Here is a 20,558-nt window from a genome sequence, read left to right as displayed (position 1 = left end):
AAGTGGGATGTCGCCTGCCTTATTATTCATTTATTTCATACCTTGCCTTTAAATTTTTACGAGAAGGAAAATATATTGAATACTTTTTTGTACTTCTGTTTTCCCTACAAATGCATATTTGAACTCACTATCTCCTGGTGACTGGACAAAATTATCCAGCTGGTTTTCATGCCTAAAGCAGGTCTAGAATTCACCGTCTCCTAGTGATTGGCTCAAAGTCACCCAGCTGGCTTTCACGCTTAAGGTGAAATGGCTTAGGCCAGTGGTAGTCAACCTGGTCCCTACCGCCCACTAGTGGGCGTTCCAGCTTTCATGGTGGGCGGTAGGGGTTTGCTGTAACTCTGCTTTATAAATTTTATAAAGTAAAGTTACTTCCCTACTTTATAAATCACCATTTACTGTGGAACCGGTGGACGGTTAGAAAATTTTACTACTAACAGAGATACAAAAGTGGGTGGTAGGTATAAAAAGGTTGATTACCCCTGGCTTAGGCTGAGAGAGAGACTGGGCCAAGATCACCTGCCTAAGTGGGACTAGAATTCACCATCTCCTGGTGATTGGGCCAAAGTCAACCACTCAGCATTCATGGCTAGGGTGGAATTAGAACTCACAGTTTCCTGGTGATTGGCCCAAATTTACCCAGCTGACTTTAACACCTAAGGCAGGTCTAGAATTCACCATCTCCTGGTGATTGGCCCAAAGTCACCCAGCTGCCTTTCATACCTAAGGCAGGACTAGAACTCACAGTCTCCTGGTGATTGGCCCAAAGTCACCCAGCTGGCTTTCATACCTAAGGCAGGAGTAGAACTCACAGTCTCCTGGTGCCTGGACAAAATCACCTAGCTGACTTTAACAACTAAGGCAGGACTAGAATTTACAGTCTCCTGGTGATTGGGCCAAAGTCATCCAGTCAGCATTCATTGCTAAGGCAGGATTAGAACTCACCGTCTCCTGGTAATTCGCCCAAATTTACCCAGCTGACGCTTAAGGAAGGACTAGAATTCACTGTCTCCTGGTGATTGGCCCACAGTCACCCAGCTGGCTTTTGTACCTAAGGCGGGACTAGAACTCCCTATCTCCTGGTGACTGGACAAAATTATCCAGCTGGTTTTCATGCCGAAAGCAGGTCTAGAATTCACCGTCTCCTAGTGGTTGGCCCAAAGTCACCCAGCTGGCTTTCATGCTTAAGGTGGAACTAGAACTCACAGTAACCTGGTTTCTAACCTGGTGCCTTGACTACACTTCCCTCAACAAACTTTTTCCAAAGCTGGTTGTCTCCCCCTAAGGCAACAGAGATGAGCAGGAGCCCAAGAGGGAATTCTATAGCTCCTAAGCACCTTGGCAGGAGATTGCAGCTCTCCACCCCCTCTCCAGCCAACCTTTCAGAAACCGGAGGGGGGGGGGGCTCTCCAGACCACTCACCTTTTTCAGGGCCATCACCTGAACGGCACAGAGTTCACTGAGGCATGGCGAGATCTTCTCCAGTGGTAGCCGGGCGAGCACCAACGCCGTCCCTGCGCAACGAGAGGATGGACAGGAGTCCCTCAAACTGTTCTGGCCCAGCTGCCCAAACATGACAAAACCCTCTGAAGGGAACTCAAAAGATTCCTTTATTAGGATCGCCGTCAGCCCCGGCAAAAAGTTTCTCTCTCGCCGCAGGCTGACAGGTCCCTCCGGCAGGGAGAGGAAGAGTTGTCTGCCCCATCTATTCATCTCCGCCCCCTGCCTTTCATCCCCAGAGCTTTGCTAGCAGCGGTGGCTCTTCCGTCCCAAGGGCCGGCCCATAGATTTCCACTGCTCTCCTCTCGTCTGCCTTCTGCACATCCGCACATCAGGCACTCAGGGATCTTCCGTCCCAAGGACCGGCCCATAGATTTCCACTGCTCTCCTCTCCTCTGCCTTCTGCACATCTGCACATCAGGTACTCAGGGATCTTCCGTCCCAAGGACCGGCCCATAGATTTCCACTGCTCTCCTCTCCTCTGCCTTCTGTACATCCGCACGTCAGGCACTCAGGGATCTTCCGTCCCAAGGACCAGCCCATAGATTTCCACTGCTCTCCTCTCCTCTCCTCTGCCTTCTGCGCATCCACGCGTCAGACACTGGACGCAGCTGTTCCTCCTCTTCCTCATCAGCCACCTCCAGACCTGGGGGCTGTTGACTCTCTATCAGAGGGCTGATTGACAGGCCAGGCTCCGCCTCTCTCTCTCTCTTTCTGACAGCTCCCTTCCCTCTTCCCCCTCTCAGGTTGCCTTGATGCTGACCCTGACTCCCATACCACTCCTCATGTGATTTGGCTGCTGGAGGGGCTGCCAAGCAATTCACAGGGCGGATTATGGGCCTAGATACCTGAAGCTCTGCCCACCTGAGCGGGAGGGGGGAAACCTGGCCTGGGGCTGGAAGGAGGGAGGGAGGTCGTACCTTTCAAGAGTCCGACAGCTGCTTCAGGCGAGAACATGAAGGAGTCCAGGGAACGGGCGATTTCCAGCAGGCCAGTGAAGTGCTGAGCCATGTGGTCCCGGCACACCGAGCAAATGTTGTGGATGGCTTTGGCGGCGATGGAGGCGAGGGCTTTCTCACACAAGCCCTTCATCAGGTAGCCCAGGACCGGATCTGTGGGCGGAGGAAGGAAGGGGGAGAGGAGAAGCTGGATTGGGAGCGCCCGAGAGGGTTTCCCAGCCCTTCTTTCTTTCTTCATCCTTCCATCCTTCCTAGCCTTGCTTCCATTCACCTATCCATCTTTTCTTCCTTCCATTCTTCCATCGATCTTTTCCATCCATCAATTCATCCTTCCTTCCTTCCGTCTATCCTTCCGTATTTTCTTCCTTCCTTCCATCCATCTTTTCTTTTACCCTTCCTTCCATCTTTTCTTCCTCCTTCTTCTATTCATCCATTTTTTCTTTCTACCATTCCTTCCTTCCACCCATCTTTTACCCTTCCTTCCATCTTTTCTTCCTTCTATTCCTCCATCCATTTCTCCTTCCTTCCATCCATCCATGCTTTCCTCCTTCCATCCTTTTCTTTTACCCTTCCTTCCATCTTTTCTTCCTCCTTCCTTCTATTCATCCATCCATCCATTCCTCCTTCCATTCCTTCCACCCTTTTCTTTTACCCTTCCTTCCATCTTTTCTTCCTCCTATTCTTCCATCCATCCTTCCTTCCTTCCCTCCATTCATCTATCTTTTCTTCCTACCATTCCTTCCTTCCACCCATCTTTTACCCTTCCTTCCTTCTATTCTTCCATCCATTCTTCCTTCCTTCCATTCATGCATCTTTTCTTCCTTCCATCTTTTATCCTTCCTTCCTTCCATCTTTTCTTTTATCCCTCCCCCTATCTTTTCTTCCTTCCATTCATCCATCCATCCTTCCTCCCTCCCTCCCTCCGTCCCCTGCTACCCACCCATCCAGAGATGTCCAGTCTGAAAAGGGAGGGTCTCAGAGAGGGGTCCCACCACCAACCAAGGGATTGGAATTAATTCACAAGGTGTCCTTGGGCTCCCGTCTGCAGGGAACGACCCACAGCCTTCCCCACCCCCACCCCCTTTGCCTGGCCCTTCCACTTACCCAGGAAATGGGGGTTCCTGTCCACCACTTCGCTCATCTCCCCCACCAGCTCGATGCTGGTGTAGCGCACTGCTGTGTGCACAGCTTCGGGGAGGCGCACCACTCCGTCCAGTACTTCCACCAGAGTGGGATTGTTCTCTCTGCAGCATGGGGGAGGGGGGAAGCAGGAAAATTCTGAACCCTCAAAAACCAAAACCATGAACCGCAGGCACCCCCAGCGTGTCCCTGGGCTCCCCAACGATTTAGGGGACCCCTGGCATATAAACTTCACACATTCACACAGTGGCGCAGTGGTTAAATGCAGCACTGCAGGCTACTTCAGCTGACTGCAGTTCTGCAGTTCGGATGTTCAAATCTCACCGGCTCAGGGTTGACTCAGCCTTCCATCCTTCCGAGGTGGGTAAAATGAGGACCCGGATTGTTGTTGGGGGCAATAATGCTGACTCTGTAAACCGCTTAGAGAGGGCTGGAAGCCCTATGAAGCGGTATATGTCTAACTATTGCTATTGCTATCCCCCCCCCCCCCCCTACACAGACATACACAATTTCTCCCATCCTGTTCTGACCGAGGCTTCTGGAGAGCATGAAGCCAACTCCTGGTCCCGACAAAAAACCCTTTTATTAATTCACTGTGAATTCTGCTCCTTCACCTCCGGCAAAGTCTTTCAAGGGAGGATTTACGGTCACAGACCTTATCTGGCTTGGAGAGCTGCCAGGCCGAGATCTGCAGAACTTGGCAAGGAGCCTCGGAGAGTCACGAACCAATGAAGCGAACTAATGGTCTCCTGCAAACTCCACTTCCCTGTCGCTCCTCTTTTATTCCCTCTGGGAGGGGCCATTCACCCTCCACCTGTGGCCTCACTCCCAAATCGACCCCTGTTCTTTAGCTCTTCCCTTCCTCTGGCAGCTCTGCGCATGTGCCCACTGGGAACAGGCTCCAGCTGTTCTTCTGCCCCACTGATGTCTGACTCCGAAGGCAGCTGATATCTGGCATACGGCCCTGGCCCCCTCTCTGCCCCCGACACAGAGCCCTCCTCAGAGCCTTCCCCAGACTCCAGGACTGGCCCAGGTTCCTCCCCAACCTCCTCACTGTCCGAATCTGCTGCCAGCTCTGCTGACCACTGGTGGGCCACAGCACATCCGCAGGAAACCATCTGGATTCTAGGGGCCAGGTTTGTGGGGTAGAGACGTCCTCTGCCCCCCACCATCCCCACTTGGGATTGTTGCAGGTGGTCCTCGGCTGCTTAACGAGGGTTTGAAATTAGAACGGTTGCGAAAACCCTTTTGAGCCAGGACAAAAAGAGAGGCAGGGAGGGTGCGTTCTGGGTCCAATGTATACTATTCGTTGTTCCCTAGGAGGCCCCATAGAAACAGCCACTGTGGGTGGGATGCCAAGACCCTGGCATGGCTCCCCCTCCCACTACTCACTGGTCAACGCTCTTGGCTATTGAGGCCATGATGAACAGGACGGCTTCCGTCACCTCCCAAGGCGGGTTGCCTTCTTTCAAAGTGGCATAAAGCTACAACAAGAAACGGATGAATAATAATAATCATCATCATGAGGAGGAGGAGGAGGAGGAGGAGGAAAAGAAGAAGGGGAAATGGAAGGGGAAGGAGGAAGAAGGGGGGAGGAAGGAGGAGGAGGGGAAGAAGGAGAAGAGAGAGGAGGAGAAAGAAGGAGGAGGAGGAGGATGAAGAGGAGGGGAAGAAGGGGAAGGGGAAAGGGAGGAGGAGGAGGAGGAGGAGGAGGAGGAGGAGGAGGAGGAGGAGGAGGAGGAAAAGAAGGGGAAAGGGAAGGAGGTGGAGGAAGAAGGGGAGAGGAAGGTGGAGGAGGGGAAGAAGGGGAAGAGAGAGGAGGAGAAAGAAGGAGGAGCAGGAGGATGAAGAGGAGGGGAAGAATGGGAAGGGAAGGAGGAAGAGGAGGAGGAAAAGAAGAAGGGGAAATGGAAGGGGAAGGAGGAAGAAGGGGGGAGGAAGGAGGAAGAGGGGAAGGAGAAGAGAGAGGAGGAGAAAGGAGGAGGAGGAGGAGGAAGAGGAGGGGAAGAAGGAAGAGGAGGAGAAGCAGGAGGAGGAGGAGAAGAAGAAGAAGAGGAGGAGGAGGAGGAGGAAGAGGAAAAGGAAGAAGACAGAGGATGTAACCAAGCAATTGTCAACTGTGAAAAAAACCCCACTACACCAGTTTCCCACCTAAGGCACTCAAGCCGGCTGGGTGACTCTGGGCCAATCACCAGGAGACGGTGAGTTCTAGTCCTGCCTTAGGCCGTGAAAGGTGGCTGGGTGACTTTGGGCCACTCACCAGTCCAACCCACCTCGCAGGGTTCTCGTTTTGCAAAAACCAGGGAGTAGGAAGGAGGATTAGGTACGTGTGCTGTGTGCTGTGCGCTGCCTTGAGTTACGTATATAGTAACAAAGGTGGGGTAAAAATGAAGATAAATAAAAGCTTTCTTAGCTGGACGGAAGAGCTGATGGTGGGACGAACCCCATCCGGGTATCTTTTCCCTTCCGGCCCCTCACCTGAGCAAAACACTCCACGGAGCCAACCAGGAAGATCAAATCCTTGACGAGATCCGAGACTCGCATCCGGAACTCCCCAAAATCATCCGTTTCCTCGGGGATCCCTTCCTAGGATTTGGGGAGGAAGAGAGGGGAAGGAAGGAAGGAAGGATGTCACTCAAAGGGGACCGGCTGAGGGATTCTGGGAGTTGAAGTCCACCCATCGTACAGACGCCACACAGGTAGATTGTCCCGGGCTTCACAACTGAGTCAAAATCTCTGTCGCTAAGTGAGACAGTTGTTAAGTGAGCTTTGCCCCCGCTTTACGACGACAGATTTGTTCAGGGAATCACTACAGTTGCTTAAGGGAGAAACACGTTCAGTGAATACGGCTTGCCCGTTGTCAGACGGACGCAAAAGAGGAATGTGTGACCTTCAGGCGCAGGCCGATAAAAATGGGTGGCTTTTTTTTTTTTTTTTAAATCGGCTTTAAAAAAAATTAAATCAATTTTTTATTTATTTAAATCGGGTTTTTTTATGCTTATCAAATTTATTTTCATCAAATGCCTCTGGAGTAAGAATCTATCTAAATATAATTTTCTCTTTAAGATACGTTCATCATTCAGTTTGTTCAGCATGAAACTGAGCTTAAGTGTATTTTTCGGACTATAAGATGCACCGGAGTATAAGACGCATAATGATTTTGAAGAGGTAAATTTAAAAATGAAAAGGTTTTGCATTCTGCAGGCCTCCCAAATCCTTTGCACGCCCTGTTTTTTGTAAAAAGAAAAGGGGGGGGGGAATGCAAAGCTTTGGGAGGTTGTAGAGTGCTCCTGGGGGCTGCAGGGGGGGGGGGCGGAAACGGCCCAGTTTTTGCTCTTTTTTTGCCCTCCCCAGCCCCCAGGAGCACTTTTCAAGTCTCCCGACCCCTCTGCACATCTGTTTTTGCAAAGGGGGCAGGGTTTCGGGAGGCAAAAAAAGTGTTTATTCAGTGTATAAGACGCACCCAGATTTTCACCCTCTTTTTCCTGGGGGAAAGGTGTGTCTTATACGGTAGTTCTGTAGCATGAGAGGCTGTCTCTTCTGTAATATTGGGATTGTCGGTGAGTCAACAGTGGGTCAGAAGGAGAAGCCACTGCAGGGCGGAGATGAACAGCGGCTCTTTTAAAAATTAGGGACTTAAATCGAGTTGATTTAAATCAAATCTACCCTGTACGAAAACACCTCGTCTTCTACCCCCTCCGACACAGATGGGAGAGCCGAGGTGGCGCAGTGGTTAAGAGTGCAGTACTGCAGGCCACTTCAGCTGACTGCTAACTGCAGTTCGGCGGTTCAAATCTCACCGGCTCAGGGTTGACTCAGCCTTCCATCCTTCCGAGGTGGGTGAAATGAGGACCCAGACTGTGGGGGCGATATGCTGACTCTGTAAACCGCTTAGAGAGGGCTGAAAGCCCTATGAAGCGGTATATAAGTCTAACTGCTATTGCTATTGCTGGCTTGAGAGACAAACTTGGGAGGAGGGGGGGGGTGTCCTGGAGGGGAGTGGGCTTACGTGGTCAGGGTCCAGCTGGCAGTGGCGGGCCAGGGCGTGAAGAAGCCGCTGAATGTAGGCCTTGAAGATGCTATGGATGATGGCGTCATCTGTCTTGTACAGGTGCTCTCCTAGCCGGTACCAGAAGTTGAAGGATATCTCCACCACCTGGAAGTCGTGAGGGGGAGTAGGGATTACAGATTAACAAGAGTTGGAAGGTACCTTAGAGGTCATCTAGTCCAACCCCCCCACCCCACCCAAGCCATTTCTGACAGAGAGGACTCAAGTCTCTTCTTGAAAGCCTCCGAGGATGAAGCTCCCACCACTTCAGAAGGCAACGTCTGTTCCATGGGTTGATTCTTCTCTGGGTCAGAAATTCCTCCTTATTTCTAGGTTGAATCTCTCCTGGATCAGTTTCCATCCATTATTCCTCGTCTGGCCTTCAGGTGCTTTGGAAAATAGCTTGAGCCCCCTCCTCTCTGGGGCAGCCCCTCAAATATTGCAACACTGCTATCCTGCCTCCCTTGGTCCTTCTCTTCCCTAGACCAGCCAGGCCCAGTTCCTGCAACCGTTCATCGTAGGTTTTAGCCTCCAGTCCCCTCATCATCCTGGTTGCTCTTCTCTGCACTTTTTCTAGCGCAGTGTTTCTCAACCTTGGCGACTTTTAAAGTCCTGCGGACTTCAACTCCCAGAGTTTCCCTGGCTGGGGGGTTCTGGGAGTTGGAAGTCCACAGGACTTAATTGATTTGATTTGATTATATTTATATGCCGCCCTTTTCCCCCGAAGGGGACTCAGGGCGGCTCACAATTCAAATCAGGGAAGGGGGGTACAGACAGAAAATAAAAGACGAAACATAACAATACATAATTTAAAAACACACAACAGTCATACCATTCGAGACGGGGGCAACAGCTCTTTAGCCCCAGGCCTGTCGGAACAGCCAGGTTTTAAGGGCCTTGCAGAAGGCCTGGAGGGTGGTGAGGGTTCGAATCTCCACGGGGAGTTCGTTCCAGAGGGTCGGAGCAGCCACAGAGAAGGCTCTCCTCCGGGTAGTCGCCAGTGGACACTGGCCGGCGGATGGAATTTGGAGGAGGCCTAATCTGTGGGATCTAATCGGTCTAGTGGAGGTGATTGGCAGCAGGCAGTCTCTCAAGTCGCCAAGGTTGAGAAACACTGCTCTAGAGTCTCCACTTCTTATTTATAGTGTGGGGACCAAAACTGGGTGCAGAATTCTAGGTGTGGTCTTACTACGGCTTTATAGAGAGGGATTAGTACCTTCCTGAGTCCTTGGGAGAAGGGCGGCATATAAATCGAATAAACCTAAACCTAAACCTTCCTTGATCTTGATTGTAGCCCTCTGTTAATGCCATTTAGGATTGCCTTGGATTTTTCGGCTGCCGCTGCACACGGCTGGCTCCTATTTCATTGCTTATCCACTACAACTCCAAGATCCCTCTTATACTTACTGCTGTTAAGCCTGGTTCCACCCAATCTATTTTTTTGTTTCTCTTGCCTAAGTGTAAAGACTTTACTTTTCTCTACGTTGGATTTCATTTCGTTAGATAGGGCCCAGTGATAGGGGGTCCTTTTAAATTCCCCCCTCCCCTCTTGTGGCACAAGGTGGTAGCCTCCTCTCTCAACACCCTCTTGAGCACCCCAAAATTTTCAAGACAGTCACGGGTTCCACCAAGGAAGAGGAAGGTGGAGGTTGGGGGGTCCTACCTCGTACTGGGGGTGCCCCGCGCAGATCAGGAGCAGCTCTATGGTGCGCAGGTCCCCCAAACCTTGGCCCGGGGTGCAAACGATTTTGTCCAGGAAGGTCTCGCAGAGTTCGGTGAAGATCCGACAGTAATTGAGGACCCTACAAAAAACGACAACGACAACAACAACAACAACCACGAGGCGATTGTGAGTTGGCAAGACAATCTCAGGAAGGGCAAAGGAGGGCAGTCGGGGCAATGGGGTTTCTGGAACGAACCCAGGATGCCCCTTTGCGATCTTTCTGACGATCAAAATCGAAAGGGAAGCCAGGATTCACTGAACAATCACGTGACTAGCTTAACCACTGCAGGGATTCACTTAACAGCTACGGCAAGGAAGGTCGTAAACGGGGGCAAAGCTCACTTAACAGCTGTCTTGTTTAGCAATGGACGATTGGCCCAAAGTCACCCAGCTGGCTTTCATGCCTATGGCGGGACTAGAACTCCCAGTCTCCTGGTGATTGGCCCAAAGTCACCCAGCTGGCTTTCATGCCTATGGCGGGACTAGAACTCCCAGTCTCCTGGCCCAAAGTCACCCAGTTGGCTTTCATGCCTATGGCGGGACTAGAACTCCCAGTCTCCTGGTGATTGGCCCAAAGTCACCCAGCTGGCTTTCATGCCTATGGCGGGACTAGAACTCCCAGTCTCCTGGTGATTGGCCCAAAGTCACCCAGCTGGCTTTCATGCCTATGGCGGGACTAGAACTCCCAGTCTCCTGGCCCAAAGTCACCCAGTTGGCTTTCATGCCTATGGCGGGACTAGAACTCCCAGTCTCCTGGTGATTGGCCCAAAGTCGCGCAGCTGGCTTTCATGCCTATGGCAGGACTAGAACTCCCAGTCTCCTGGTGATTGGCCCAAAGTCACCCAGTTGGCAGCTTTAGTGCCCAAGATGAGCACTAGAACTCATGCTCTCCCGGTTTCTGACCTCTTGGGAACATCTCCTTGAGCCCCGACCCAATTTCCTTTCCTCTTTAACAACCGAGATTGGAAATTCAACACAGCCACACGTCCGACGGCCCCCCCGGCTGAACACCTTGCTCTCAAAACACCTGCCCAGCGACAGGGACCAGGGGACGGATGCTCCCGGTACTCACTTGTCCAAGTCCTCGCGGGCTACGGCCATGTGGTACGCCGTCTCCAGTGTCAGGACGCCCTGGAAGAGCTGCAGGGCGAGGGCCAGGTTGGTCTCCACGTTCTCGATGGCGTAGAGGGCGGAACAGATGCAGTCGGACGCCGCTTCGTGCAGGTTGGACGACGTCTTGTCCTGTTGCTGGAAAAGAGGCCACCCGGAGATCTGGCTTAAACCTCCCGCACGGATCTCAGTTAACGTTCAGCCTCCTTTTCCCACACCCGAGTATTACCTGATTAACTGTGTGTCAGGCCTTTCTATTATTCTACTAGGCATTTTCTACGGTGGGAAAATGGGAAGGGGGCATTGTAGGGAGTTAGATGCTATGTAGCCATAACAACATTCTTTCTAGAAAGCCAAGGTCATCCTTTGTCTTTGCACCTCTGCACCTGACCGGATCTGGATGGGTGGAAGCTGCCAGCATGGCAGTGGGAGATTGGACCATGGGATGGACTTGTGTGTGTGTGGGGGGGGGGAAAGATCTTGAACTTTCAACTGGGTGGGGGAAACCGGGAAGCTTTCAGATTCGGGTTTCCCCAGATGTGCCAACGTGGCTCTCTTCATAAATTGGAACTTTGAGGAATCCTTTGCCTTGGACTCTGATTTACCTTCGGGACCCTGACACTGTGGTTATTCACACTTCCCTGCTACATTGGATGGAGAGGGAGAGTTACACAGCCATCTAATCACGTGGTCATGTGACCACATTGGGGGGGGGGAGCATCAGAACTTTGAATTCAGGTCATAACTAGCACCGAGGCAGGTCAGTCGTAAGTCGAGAACTTTCTGTACTTAACCATATTGTGCGGTAACTGTACCGTAACATCCACTTTTATAAGAGCCGAGGTGGCGCAGTGGTTAAATGCAGCACTGCAGGCTACTGCTAGATCAGCAGTTCAGCGGTTCAAATCTCACCGGCTCAGGGTTGACTCAGCCTTCTATCCTTCCGAGGTGGGTAAAATGAGGACCCGGATTGTTGGGGGCAATATGCTGACTCTCTGTAAACCGCTTAGAGAGGGCTGAAAGCCCTATGAAGCGGTATATAAGTCTACTGCTATTGCTATTATCAGAGTTGTGTTAAGATGGGAGTCTTTTGATCTTCTACCTAACTGTCCCTTGACGTAACGGGGAAGGTTGTGGTGGATCTGTCATAATTGCGAACAGTTGTAAGTCGAGCACCATCTGTACTCCTCATAACCAAGCAGAGTAGATTTTCACTGAGTCCTACTAGCCGATGTACAGGTCATCCTCGACTTACAACAGTTCATTTAGTGACCAAAGTTCCAACGTCACTGGAAAAAAAGTGACTTATGACCCGTTTTTCACACTTATGACTGCTGTTGCACGGTCGCGCGGTTTACATTCGGATGCTCGACAGCCGACTCTCGTTTATGACGGTAGCAGCGTCCTGGGAATCGCACGATCCCGTTTTGACGAGCAACGTCAACAAGGCGCACTCGTTTAACAACCGCAGCGATTCGCTTGACAAACGCGGCGAGGAAAGTCGTAAAACGGGGCAAAACTCGCTGAACACATTTCTCGCGCAACGACATAAATGTTTTTGGGCTCAATTTGGGGGTCGTTAAGTTGAGGACGACCTGCCATTTCAACAAACAAACAAAAAAGGCGGGGGGGGGGGAGAAACTGGACCATACAAATTTTGAAAAACGAATGTGCTCGTAAGTTGTCCTCAGTTCACGACCAAAATGGAGCACGCCCCATCGCCGTCCTTAAGTCGTGACTGTTGTGAAAAGGGCCTGGTGAATGAACAGGCTTTACGACAAATTTAACGACAGCTGTTAAGCAAGGCAGGAGAGGTTTTGCCGGAAAACCAATCTTGTGAAACGGTGGGGGGGGGGGGAATGTGAAGCCCCTCCAGGACACTCCAAATGGCCCGTAAATGCAACCCAGGTGTCCGAAGTTCGGTCAGTGACCAAGAGGGAAGAGGCACCATCACCTCATATAAGGAAAACTTACACAAGATGTTCTAGAGGTAGCACATCTCACCCACAAGATTAGTTAAAATTAATAAAAACTTATCTCCACGATGTTGGAAATGTAATGCTGCACTAGGGACCTTCTACCATATGTGGTGGGAGTGCATGAAAGCTCGGGCTTTTCGGCACCAGATAAGAACGTATTTGGAAGAGATGCTAAATCAAAGGATGGAGTTGTGGCCAGAATTATTTCTACTAGGGATCACAAAAGAAAAACACGGCTATGTTTAATGCTGCATATTTTAACCGCAGCAAGACTGGTTTTTGCGCAAAAATAGAAAAATAAGGAGACTCCCTCGGAACAAAAAGTAATAAATAAAATACTGACGTGCGCAGAGATGGACAGACTGACTCTTAGAGCTCAAAGACGAGGGTGAAATGGAATATCATGAAATCTGGGACAAATTGCACCGATGGTTAGAAACGAGGGGAAAAGGCCAGGACAGAAAAACACAGAAAAGAATTGGAAAATGTGGTATTATTGTAGGTGTCAGTGGTGGGATTCAGCCAGTTCGCACCTGTTCGGGGAGAACCGGTTGGTAACTTTCTAAGCAGTTTGGAGAACCGGTTGTTGGAAGAAATCTTTTGTTTTTCCCCACTTTACAGGGCTGATCCTGTAAGGAAGGCAGGAAGGAAAGATTCTGGTGTTGTTTCTAGCCTCATCTTTATTGCTTACAGAAACTTCCTCTCCGCTTAACCCTTATTACCATTGTAACAACTAAGGTGAAGTGCCCATCGACCTGAGTGACATTGACTTGGCCATGCCCACATTATCACATGACCACCGAGCCCCCGCCTACCCAGCTGGTCATTAGGGCAGAGAACCGGTTGGTAAATTATTTGAATCCCACCACTGGTAGGTGTGATAGGTAGGAATCGGATACGTCTTTGTCTGGTTAGTAAGAGGTGGCGCAGTGGTTAAATGCAGCACTGCAGGCTACTGCTAGATCAGCAGTTCAGCGGTTCAAATCTCACCGGCTCAGGGTTGACTCAGCCTTCCATCCTTCCGAGGTGGGTAAAATGAGGACCCAGATTGTTGGGGGCAATATGCTGACTCTCTGTAAACCGCTTAGAGAGGGCTGAAAGCCCTATGAAGCGGTATATAAGTCTACTGCTATTGCTATATAAAAGAAAGGATCAACGGACAGGTAATCTGACTGACTACACCCACCTATGTAATGGATAGAAAAATGTAATTGTTGTAAGGTCCAATCGCTATGTGGAAACGTTTATGCCAGAAACGTCGCACTATGCCCAATGTTTATCTAATAAAAATTTATATTAAAAAAAAAAAGAGGGAGGTTTGAACCCAGGTGATGACTAGCCCCAAGGTGGGTCGGTGGTTATTCTGAGCAGCCATTCAGCGGAGGATTACCTGTCCTTAAGGCCCTCGTTTATCAGGGTTGTGTTAAATATGGCGGTGTCTTGATCTTCCTCCTAACCGTGTGGTGACATAAAGGGGGAGATTGTTCCGCTCCTACCACCATGGCTTTGCTCCCACCCCCAAGTTCCGACACCCGCAACGGCGTCTTCCTTCTCGGCACTTGAGTGCCCCAGTTGCCCCTCCAAGGCTTGTGAAGGGGTGGGGGGGTGGGACCCCCCAGGACACGCACCAGAACCTCAAAAAGCAGGGAGAGCAACTTGCTGTTGGCCATGAAGGTGCTGTCCAGAACACCCAGGTTGAACCAGCTTCCCAGGCAACGGAAGATCTTGATGAGCATCTTCTCGTCGCTCCCGGCTTTCTCCACGCAGGTCATCTGGCGGAGAGAAAGAAGACGCCCAAGTTCAGCTTCCGACAAGGAACCGCTTCCCCACCCACCAAGGTGGTTGTTTCTCAAGTTTGAAGGCTTCCAAGAACTGATGATGTTCCCTAGTTGGGTCATGAAACGCCTGCAAGAAATCCACCTAGCTCAGAGAGCACCAAGGACCCTTCCTTCCTTCCTTCTCTCCTTCCTTCCTTCCCTCCCTCCCTCCTTCCCTCCATGCCACAAATTCTACACCCTTTTAGCACTGATGATGTTCCCTAGTTGGGTCATGAAACGCCTGCAAGAAAACCACCAAGCTCAGAGAGCACCAAGGACCTCCACAGTCCTCTCTTCCTTCTCCTCCTCCCAAACCCTTCCAGAACTGATGAAGTTCCCTAGTTGGGTCATGAAACGTCTGCAAGAAAACAACCAAGCTCAGAGAGCACCAAGGACCTCCACAGTCCTTCTCCTCCTCTTCTCTTTCCTTCTCCTCCATCGCATCCTCCTCTTCCATTCTACAAACCCCACTCCCTTCTAGCACTGATGATGTTTCCTAGTTGGGCCATGAAACGTCATCAAGAAAGCCATCAAGATCAGAGAGCACCAAGGGCCCCACAGTCCTCCTCTTCCTTCCTCTTCCTCCCTTCTTCTGCTTCCTCTTCCCCTCCTCCTCTCCACAAACCACCCCTCCCTTCCAGCACTGATGGATGTTACCTAGTCGGGCCATGAAACGCCTGCAAGGAAACCACCAAGCTCAGAGACCATCAATCACCTCCTCCTCTTCCTCCTCCTCTCTCTCTCCCCCCCCCCACTCCCTTGAGCCCTGATGACGTTCCCTAGTTGGGTCATGAAATGTCTGCCAAAAAACCACCAAGCTCAGAGATCACCAAAGACTCTACAGTTCAACCCTGAGCTATAATTATTCTCTTCTATCTGTAGGGTAGAACCTATTTAGTTCCTGGAGGGGAGACCACAAGGAGATCTCAGGCTTGTAAGATAGACTGAGAAGTTGAAGGGGGAAAAAACAAGCATCTCGGAATAAGGCAAGAATAAACCATTTTTGTTCTGTTGCCAAGAAAATTTCACACATTCCCTAAAGGAACCAGAGTCAAGCATGACTCAAAAACAACTATGAACTGGGAATTCATCTAGCCAAAGAAATGGACTCAATATAATCTCAGTTTAGCATTGATGATGTTACATAGTTGGGTAATGAAAGGTCTGTAAGAAAACCACCAAGCTCAGAGAGCACCAAGGACCCACCACAGCCCTTCCTTCCTTCCCCCTTCCTCTCTCTCCTTCCTCCCTTCCCTTTATTCCTTCTCCACAAACCTCCCTCCCATCTAGCACTGATGATGTTACCCAGTTGGGTCATGAAAAGTCTGCAAGGAAACCACCCAGCTCAGAAAGCACCAAGGACCCCCACAGTCCTCTCTTCCTTCTCCTTCTTCTCCCAAACCCTTCCAGAACTGATGATGTTCCCTAGTTGGGTTATGAAACGTCTGCAAGAAAACCACCAAACTCAGAGAGCCCCCAGGACACCCCCCCCCCCACTGCAACCCTGAGCTATAAACATTCTCCTTTATTAATCCCCTCTTATGCTCAAGATCAGTGGGGTTCGGTTGCACCAAGCCACCCTCTTGGTTTTATGGCCAACAAGGATTCAAATCTTCCCAACTTCTAGGCTCCTCCACGGGTCCCTCTGCGAGAGGCTGGAGTTGAGCTGAGCTGAGCTGCTATGCTTTGGAGTTGCCCAAACTCACCAGGAGGGAGACCACCGTGCTGGAGTAGAAGGCCAAGTCTTCGATGATCTCGGTGCGTCGGTTGGCGCCGATCCGCAAGGACCGGCTGTGAACCTCCTCGGGGAGCACCGTCAGGATCTCCAGCAGGAAAGGCAGGGAGGTCACGTCGTTATTGTACCTGGGGTCCCCCGGGAGGGTTGAGAAGAGACGGAATCAGAATTCAGACTGAGAGCAACTTTATTGTGGCTTTTGAGCGCGCGCTCACCGGCATGTGGCTCTCAAAAGGGTCACCCGCCTCCCACGGACACCACAGAAGACATGGAGAAAATAAGTGAACGAAAAGAATAAGGATAAGGAGAGGATGAGGACAGGACAGGACAGCTTCCAACTCTGTCCTTCTGTTAAGGAATGGGAATGGAATAGAATGCAGAATAGAATAGAATTAGGAATAGAATAAAATTAAGAATTAGATTAGATTAGAATAGATTAGAATAGAATATAGGAATAGAATAAAATTAATTAGATTAGATTAGAATAGAATATACGAATAGAATAGAATTAGGAATAGAAATAGAATAAAATTAAGAAAGATTAGAATAGAATATAGGAATAGAATAGAATAAAATTAAGAATTAGATTAGAATAGAATATAGGAATAGAATAGAATTAGGAATAGAATAAAATTAAGAATTAGATTAGATTAGATTAGAATATAGTAATAGAAAAGAATAGAATTAGGAATAGGAGTAGAATAAGATTAAGAAATAGATTAGATTAGAATAAGGAATAGGAATAGAATAAAATTAAGAATTAGAATTAGAATAGAATAATTAGAATAGAATATAGGAATAGAATAGAATTAGGAATAGAATAAAATTAAGAATTAGAATAGAATAGAATAGAATAGAATAGAATAAGATTAAGGATTAGAATAGATTAGAACAGAATACGGTAACAGAATAGAATTAGGAATAGGAGTAGAATAAGATTAAGAAATAGGTTAGATTAGATTAGAATAAGGAATAGGAATAGAATAAAATTAAGAATTAGAATTAGAATAGAATAAGAAATACAATAGAATAAAATTAGGAATAGAATATGATTAAGAAAGAATAGAATAGAATAGAGAAATAGAATAGAATTCGGAATAGGAATAGAATAAGATTAAGAAATAGAACAGAAAAAAATAAAACTTTATTGCTACTTTGAATGTGCGTTAATTGGCATACATTAAAATGAAATTTCATTGCCTATATCTCTCAAAGGGTCACCCACCTCCAATACAGACATGAGCCTGCTACACAAAAATGACAGAATAAACTAACATGGTTAAAAGTCAAGAACCATCTGTATTACTCTTGCAGCCAACGACTGTAATGGGCAGACTCCGTTACAGTCGTATGCTGAGGACTTACCTGTGCAGTTAAAAAATGCTGTCAAATCGGAGCTAAGCAGGGAAGCTGCAATTCTTCTAAACTCCAAAGTTTGGGCCACCAGGTGTGCTTGGAAACCATCCCTCCAGAAGCCACCTGTCTCCCCCCAGGCCCTTGGACTGCACTCGGCTCGCCCCTGCGAGACCCCGACACAATCTGGGTTTTGATCGGCTGCTCTAAGACCAGATCTGAAAAGGGGGGAAGACTTACTTTTCAACCAAGGTGTGCACGCAGCCTTTCCAGGAAGCCATTTGCAAGGCCAGGTCTGCTATGGCTAACGCCAGCTGCGTATACGGAGAGGAGGAGAGAAAGAGGTGGTGGTAAGTCAGAGGTAGAGTGCAGATAGTAATAGCACCTAAGACTTATATGCCGCTTTACAGGGTCCGCTGCTTGCCTCCCAACCACCTGGGTCTTCATTTGACCAGCCTTGGAAGGATGGAAGGCTGAGTCCAACTTGAGCTGGTCAGGATCGAACTCCTGGCAGTGGGCAGTGAGTGAGTCTGCATTACTGCATTCTCTGTGCCACCATAGCAATAGCAGTAGCAATAGCAGTTAGACTTATATACCGCTTCATAGGGTTTTCATCCCTCTCTAAGCGGTTTACAGAGTCAGCATATCGCCCCCACAGTCTGGGTCCTCATTTCACCCACCTCGGAAGGATGGAAGGCTGAGTCAACCTTGAGCCGGTGAGATTTGAACCGCCAAACTGCAGATAGCAGTCAGCTGAAGTGGCCTGCAGTACTGCACCCTAACCACTGTGCCACCTCGGCCCTTCCTTCCCTTCCTTCTTTAGAACATAGACTTATATACCCCTTCACAATGCTTTGCAGCCCTCTCTAAGTGGTTTATAGTGTCAGCCTCTTGCCCCCAACAATCTGGGTCCTCGTTTTACCCACCTCGGAAGGATGGAAGGCTGAGTCAACCTTAAGGCGGTCAGGATCGAACACTTGGCAGCAGCAGAGTTAGCCTGTAATGCTGCACTCTAACTTCTGTGCCATCATGGCTCTTAAGGGCCGAGGTGGCGCAGTGGTTAGAGTGCTGTACTGCAGCCACTTCAGCTGACTGTTATCTGCAGTTCAGTGGTTCAAATCTCACCGGCTCAGGGTTGACTCAGCCTTCCATCCTTCCGAGGTGGGTGAAATGAGGACCCGGATTGTTGTTGGGGGCAATATGCTGACTCTGTAAACCGCTTAGAGAGGGCTCAAAGCCCTATGAAGCGGTATATAAGTCGAACTGCTATTGCTATTAATAAGATAAAGAGTTGAAGTCCACAAGTCTTAAAGTTGCCAAGGTTGGAGACCACTGCTTTGGAGAATAGGTTGACCCCCCTCTCCTTCTTTGAGGCAGCCCCCCAAACACTGGGAGACTGCTCTCATGTCCCCCCTAGTCCTCCTTCTCCCTAGACTGGCCAAAGCCAATTCCTCCTTCCTATGTTTTTGCCTCCAGCCCTTTCAACATCTTAGTTGCTCTTCTCTGCACAAGAATACACTCTATTCGTGATGGGGATCTTATGGCACAGGTGGCACACGAAACCGTATCAGTGGCCACGCCAGCATTGCCCTGGCTGATTTTCGGCTGGCCCGCCCATTCTGCCCTTCCCTTCCCAGGAAATCTCCACGCAATTCCAGGGCTCGCAAGGAGGCTCCGGGAGGCCGTTTTCAGCCTCCTGGAAAGCCTCTGGAGCCTGGGGAGGGAGAAAAACGGGCCTACTGGAGGTCGGAATAAGGGCTGTTTCCTGCCTCCGGAGGCTTCAATGAGACCAGCTAGGCCCAAAAGGGGGCATGCGGGGGAGGGGGATGTTTGCGCACACGCGCAGGGGGCGGGATTGAATGATGGGTGTGGGCGCAGGCGTGTGCTTTTGGCTCCCGAGGGGAAAAAGGTTCGCAATCACTGTACTATATGCCTATTCTTGTATAGTATACACCTATCCTTGCTGGACCAGAGCAAACAATAGCAGTAGCAATAGCAGTTAGACTTATATACCGCTTCATAGGGCTTTCAGCCCTCTCTAAGCGGTTTACAGAGTCAGCATATCGCCCCCACAGTCTGGGTCCTCATTTTACCCACCTCGGAAGGATGGAAGGCTGAGTCAACCTTGAGCCAGTGAGATTTGAACAGCCGAACTGCAGTCAGCTGAAGTAGCCTGCAGTGCTGCACTCTAACCACTGCGCCACCTCCAGCCCAGATCTCAGAATGACCAGCGGAAGCCAGCCAAGCGAAGCCAGAAGCTGGCCGGGGTGGGCCTGCCCGAGCTAAGGAATGCCCACCCGTATTCCCTGCCCATACTGGATGCTCACCTGGGTGACGATGACGGGGGACATGTCCTTCAAGTTCTGGATGTGGGAAAGCAGGGAGTCGCGGAGGGAGACGTGGGAATCGGTGGGGAGCTCATAGAACGAGGTCTGGATTTTCATCTTCATGGTTTGGGCTGCGAAGTAGCAGGACTCCACGTCCTGATGGATCTGTAGCAAGTGGTCGGAGATCTCCCAGGCATGGACCTTTTGGGGGTGGGGGAGGAGAGGGAGGGGGAGAGAGGGAGAGAGAAATGCCATCAGGAGCCAAGAGACGAAGGCGCAGTCAGCGTTCTGAAGGACAAGGGCTCAGCCATAGTTGAGGCGGTTGGACTAGAAGACCTCTAAGGTCACTTCCAACCCGATGAGTCTAAACCTTCCCAGATCTCCCCCAGATCCTACAGAAGTAGTGTCCTAGTGCCAGAGAGAGGGGGGGTGAGAGAGAGAAGGAAAGAGGGAGAACGAAGAAAAGAAAAAAGAAGAGAAAGAAAAGAAAAAGAAAGAGAGGAAGGGGAAGGGAAGAAAGGAAGGAGATGGGAATGAAAGGAAGGAGGTGTGGCAGGAGATGGGAATGAGGAAAGATGGAAGAAAGGATGGAAGGAGAAAGAGGAAGGAAGGAAAGAAGGAAAGAAGGGAGGGGAGAAAGAAGAGCAAGGAAGGAATAAAAAAGAGGAAAGGAGGAAATGAGGGAAGAAAGGAGGAAATGAGGGAAGAAGGAAGGAAAGAAAAGAGGGAAGAATGAAGAAGAAAGGGCAAGGAAGGAAGGCAGGAAGGATGGAAGGAATGCTACTTTTGTACAGAGGTTCTTTTTCTCCAGCACCCATAACTGAATATTTGGGAGTCCAATGTTGCTCCCCAAAGCATAGAGGATCC

General features: G+C 49.8%; 1 protein-coding gene across 1 annotated transcript in view; it reads right to left on the bottom strand.

Annotated features, from left to right (window-relative positions):
- Positions 1-20,558, bottom strand: part of TNPO3 (transportin 3) — a 42,333-nt gene that overhangs the window by 7,622 nt on the left and 14,153 nt on the right. Inside the window, exons 2-14 of the mRNA XM_032238795.1 lie at positions 19,692-19,892; positions 17,605-17,678; positions 15,983-16,139; positions 14,088-14,231; positions 10,443-10,618; positions 9,311-9,449; positions 7,609-7,755; positions 6,078-6,185; positions 4,992-5,083; positions 3,564-3,703; positions 2,421-2,612; positions 1,423-1,514; positions 1,225-1,241 (exon numbers count right to left, since the gene is read on the bottom strand). Coding sequence (XP_032094686.1) covers positions 1,225-1,241; positions 1,423-1,514; positions 2,421-2,612; positions 3,564-3,703; positions 4,992-5,083; positions 6,078-6,185; positions 7,609-7,755; positions 9,311-9,449; positions 10,443-10,618; positions 14,088-14,231; positions 15,983-16,139; positions 17,605-17,678; positions 19,692-19,892 — 1,679 coding nt within the window. The remainder of the gene's footprint in view (positions 1-1,224; positions 1,242-1,422; positions 1,515-2,420; positions 2,613-3,563; positions 3,704-4,991; positions 5,084-6,077; positions 6,186-7,608; positions 7,756-9,310; positions 9,450-10,442; positions 10,619-14,087; positions 14,232-15,982; positions 16,140-17,604; positions 17,679-19,691; positions 19,893-20,558) is intronic.

The sequence above is a fragment of the Thamnophis elegans genome, unplaced genomic scaffold (assembly GCF_009769535.1).
Source record: "Thamnophis elegans isolate rThaEle1 unplaced genomic scaffold, rThaEle1.pri scaffold_89_arrow_ctg1, whole genome shotgun sequence".
Classification (NCBI taxonomy): domain Eukaryota; kingdom Metazoa; phylum Chordata; class Lepidosauria; order Squamata; family Colubridae; genus Thamnophis; species Thamnophis elegans.
This window is presented reverse-complemented; position numbering and strand designations above follow the sequence as displayed.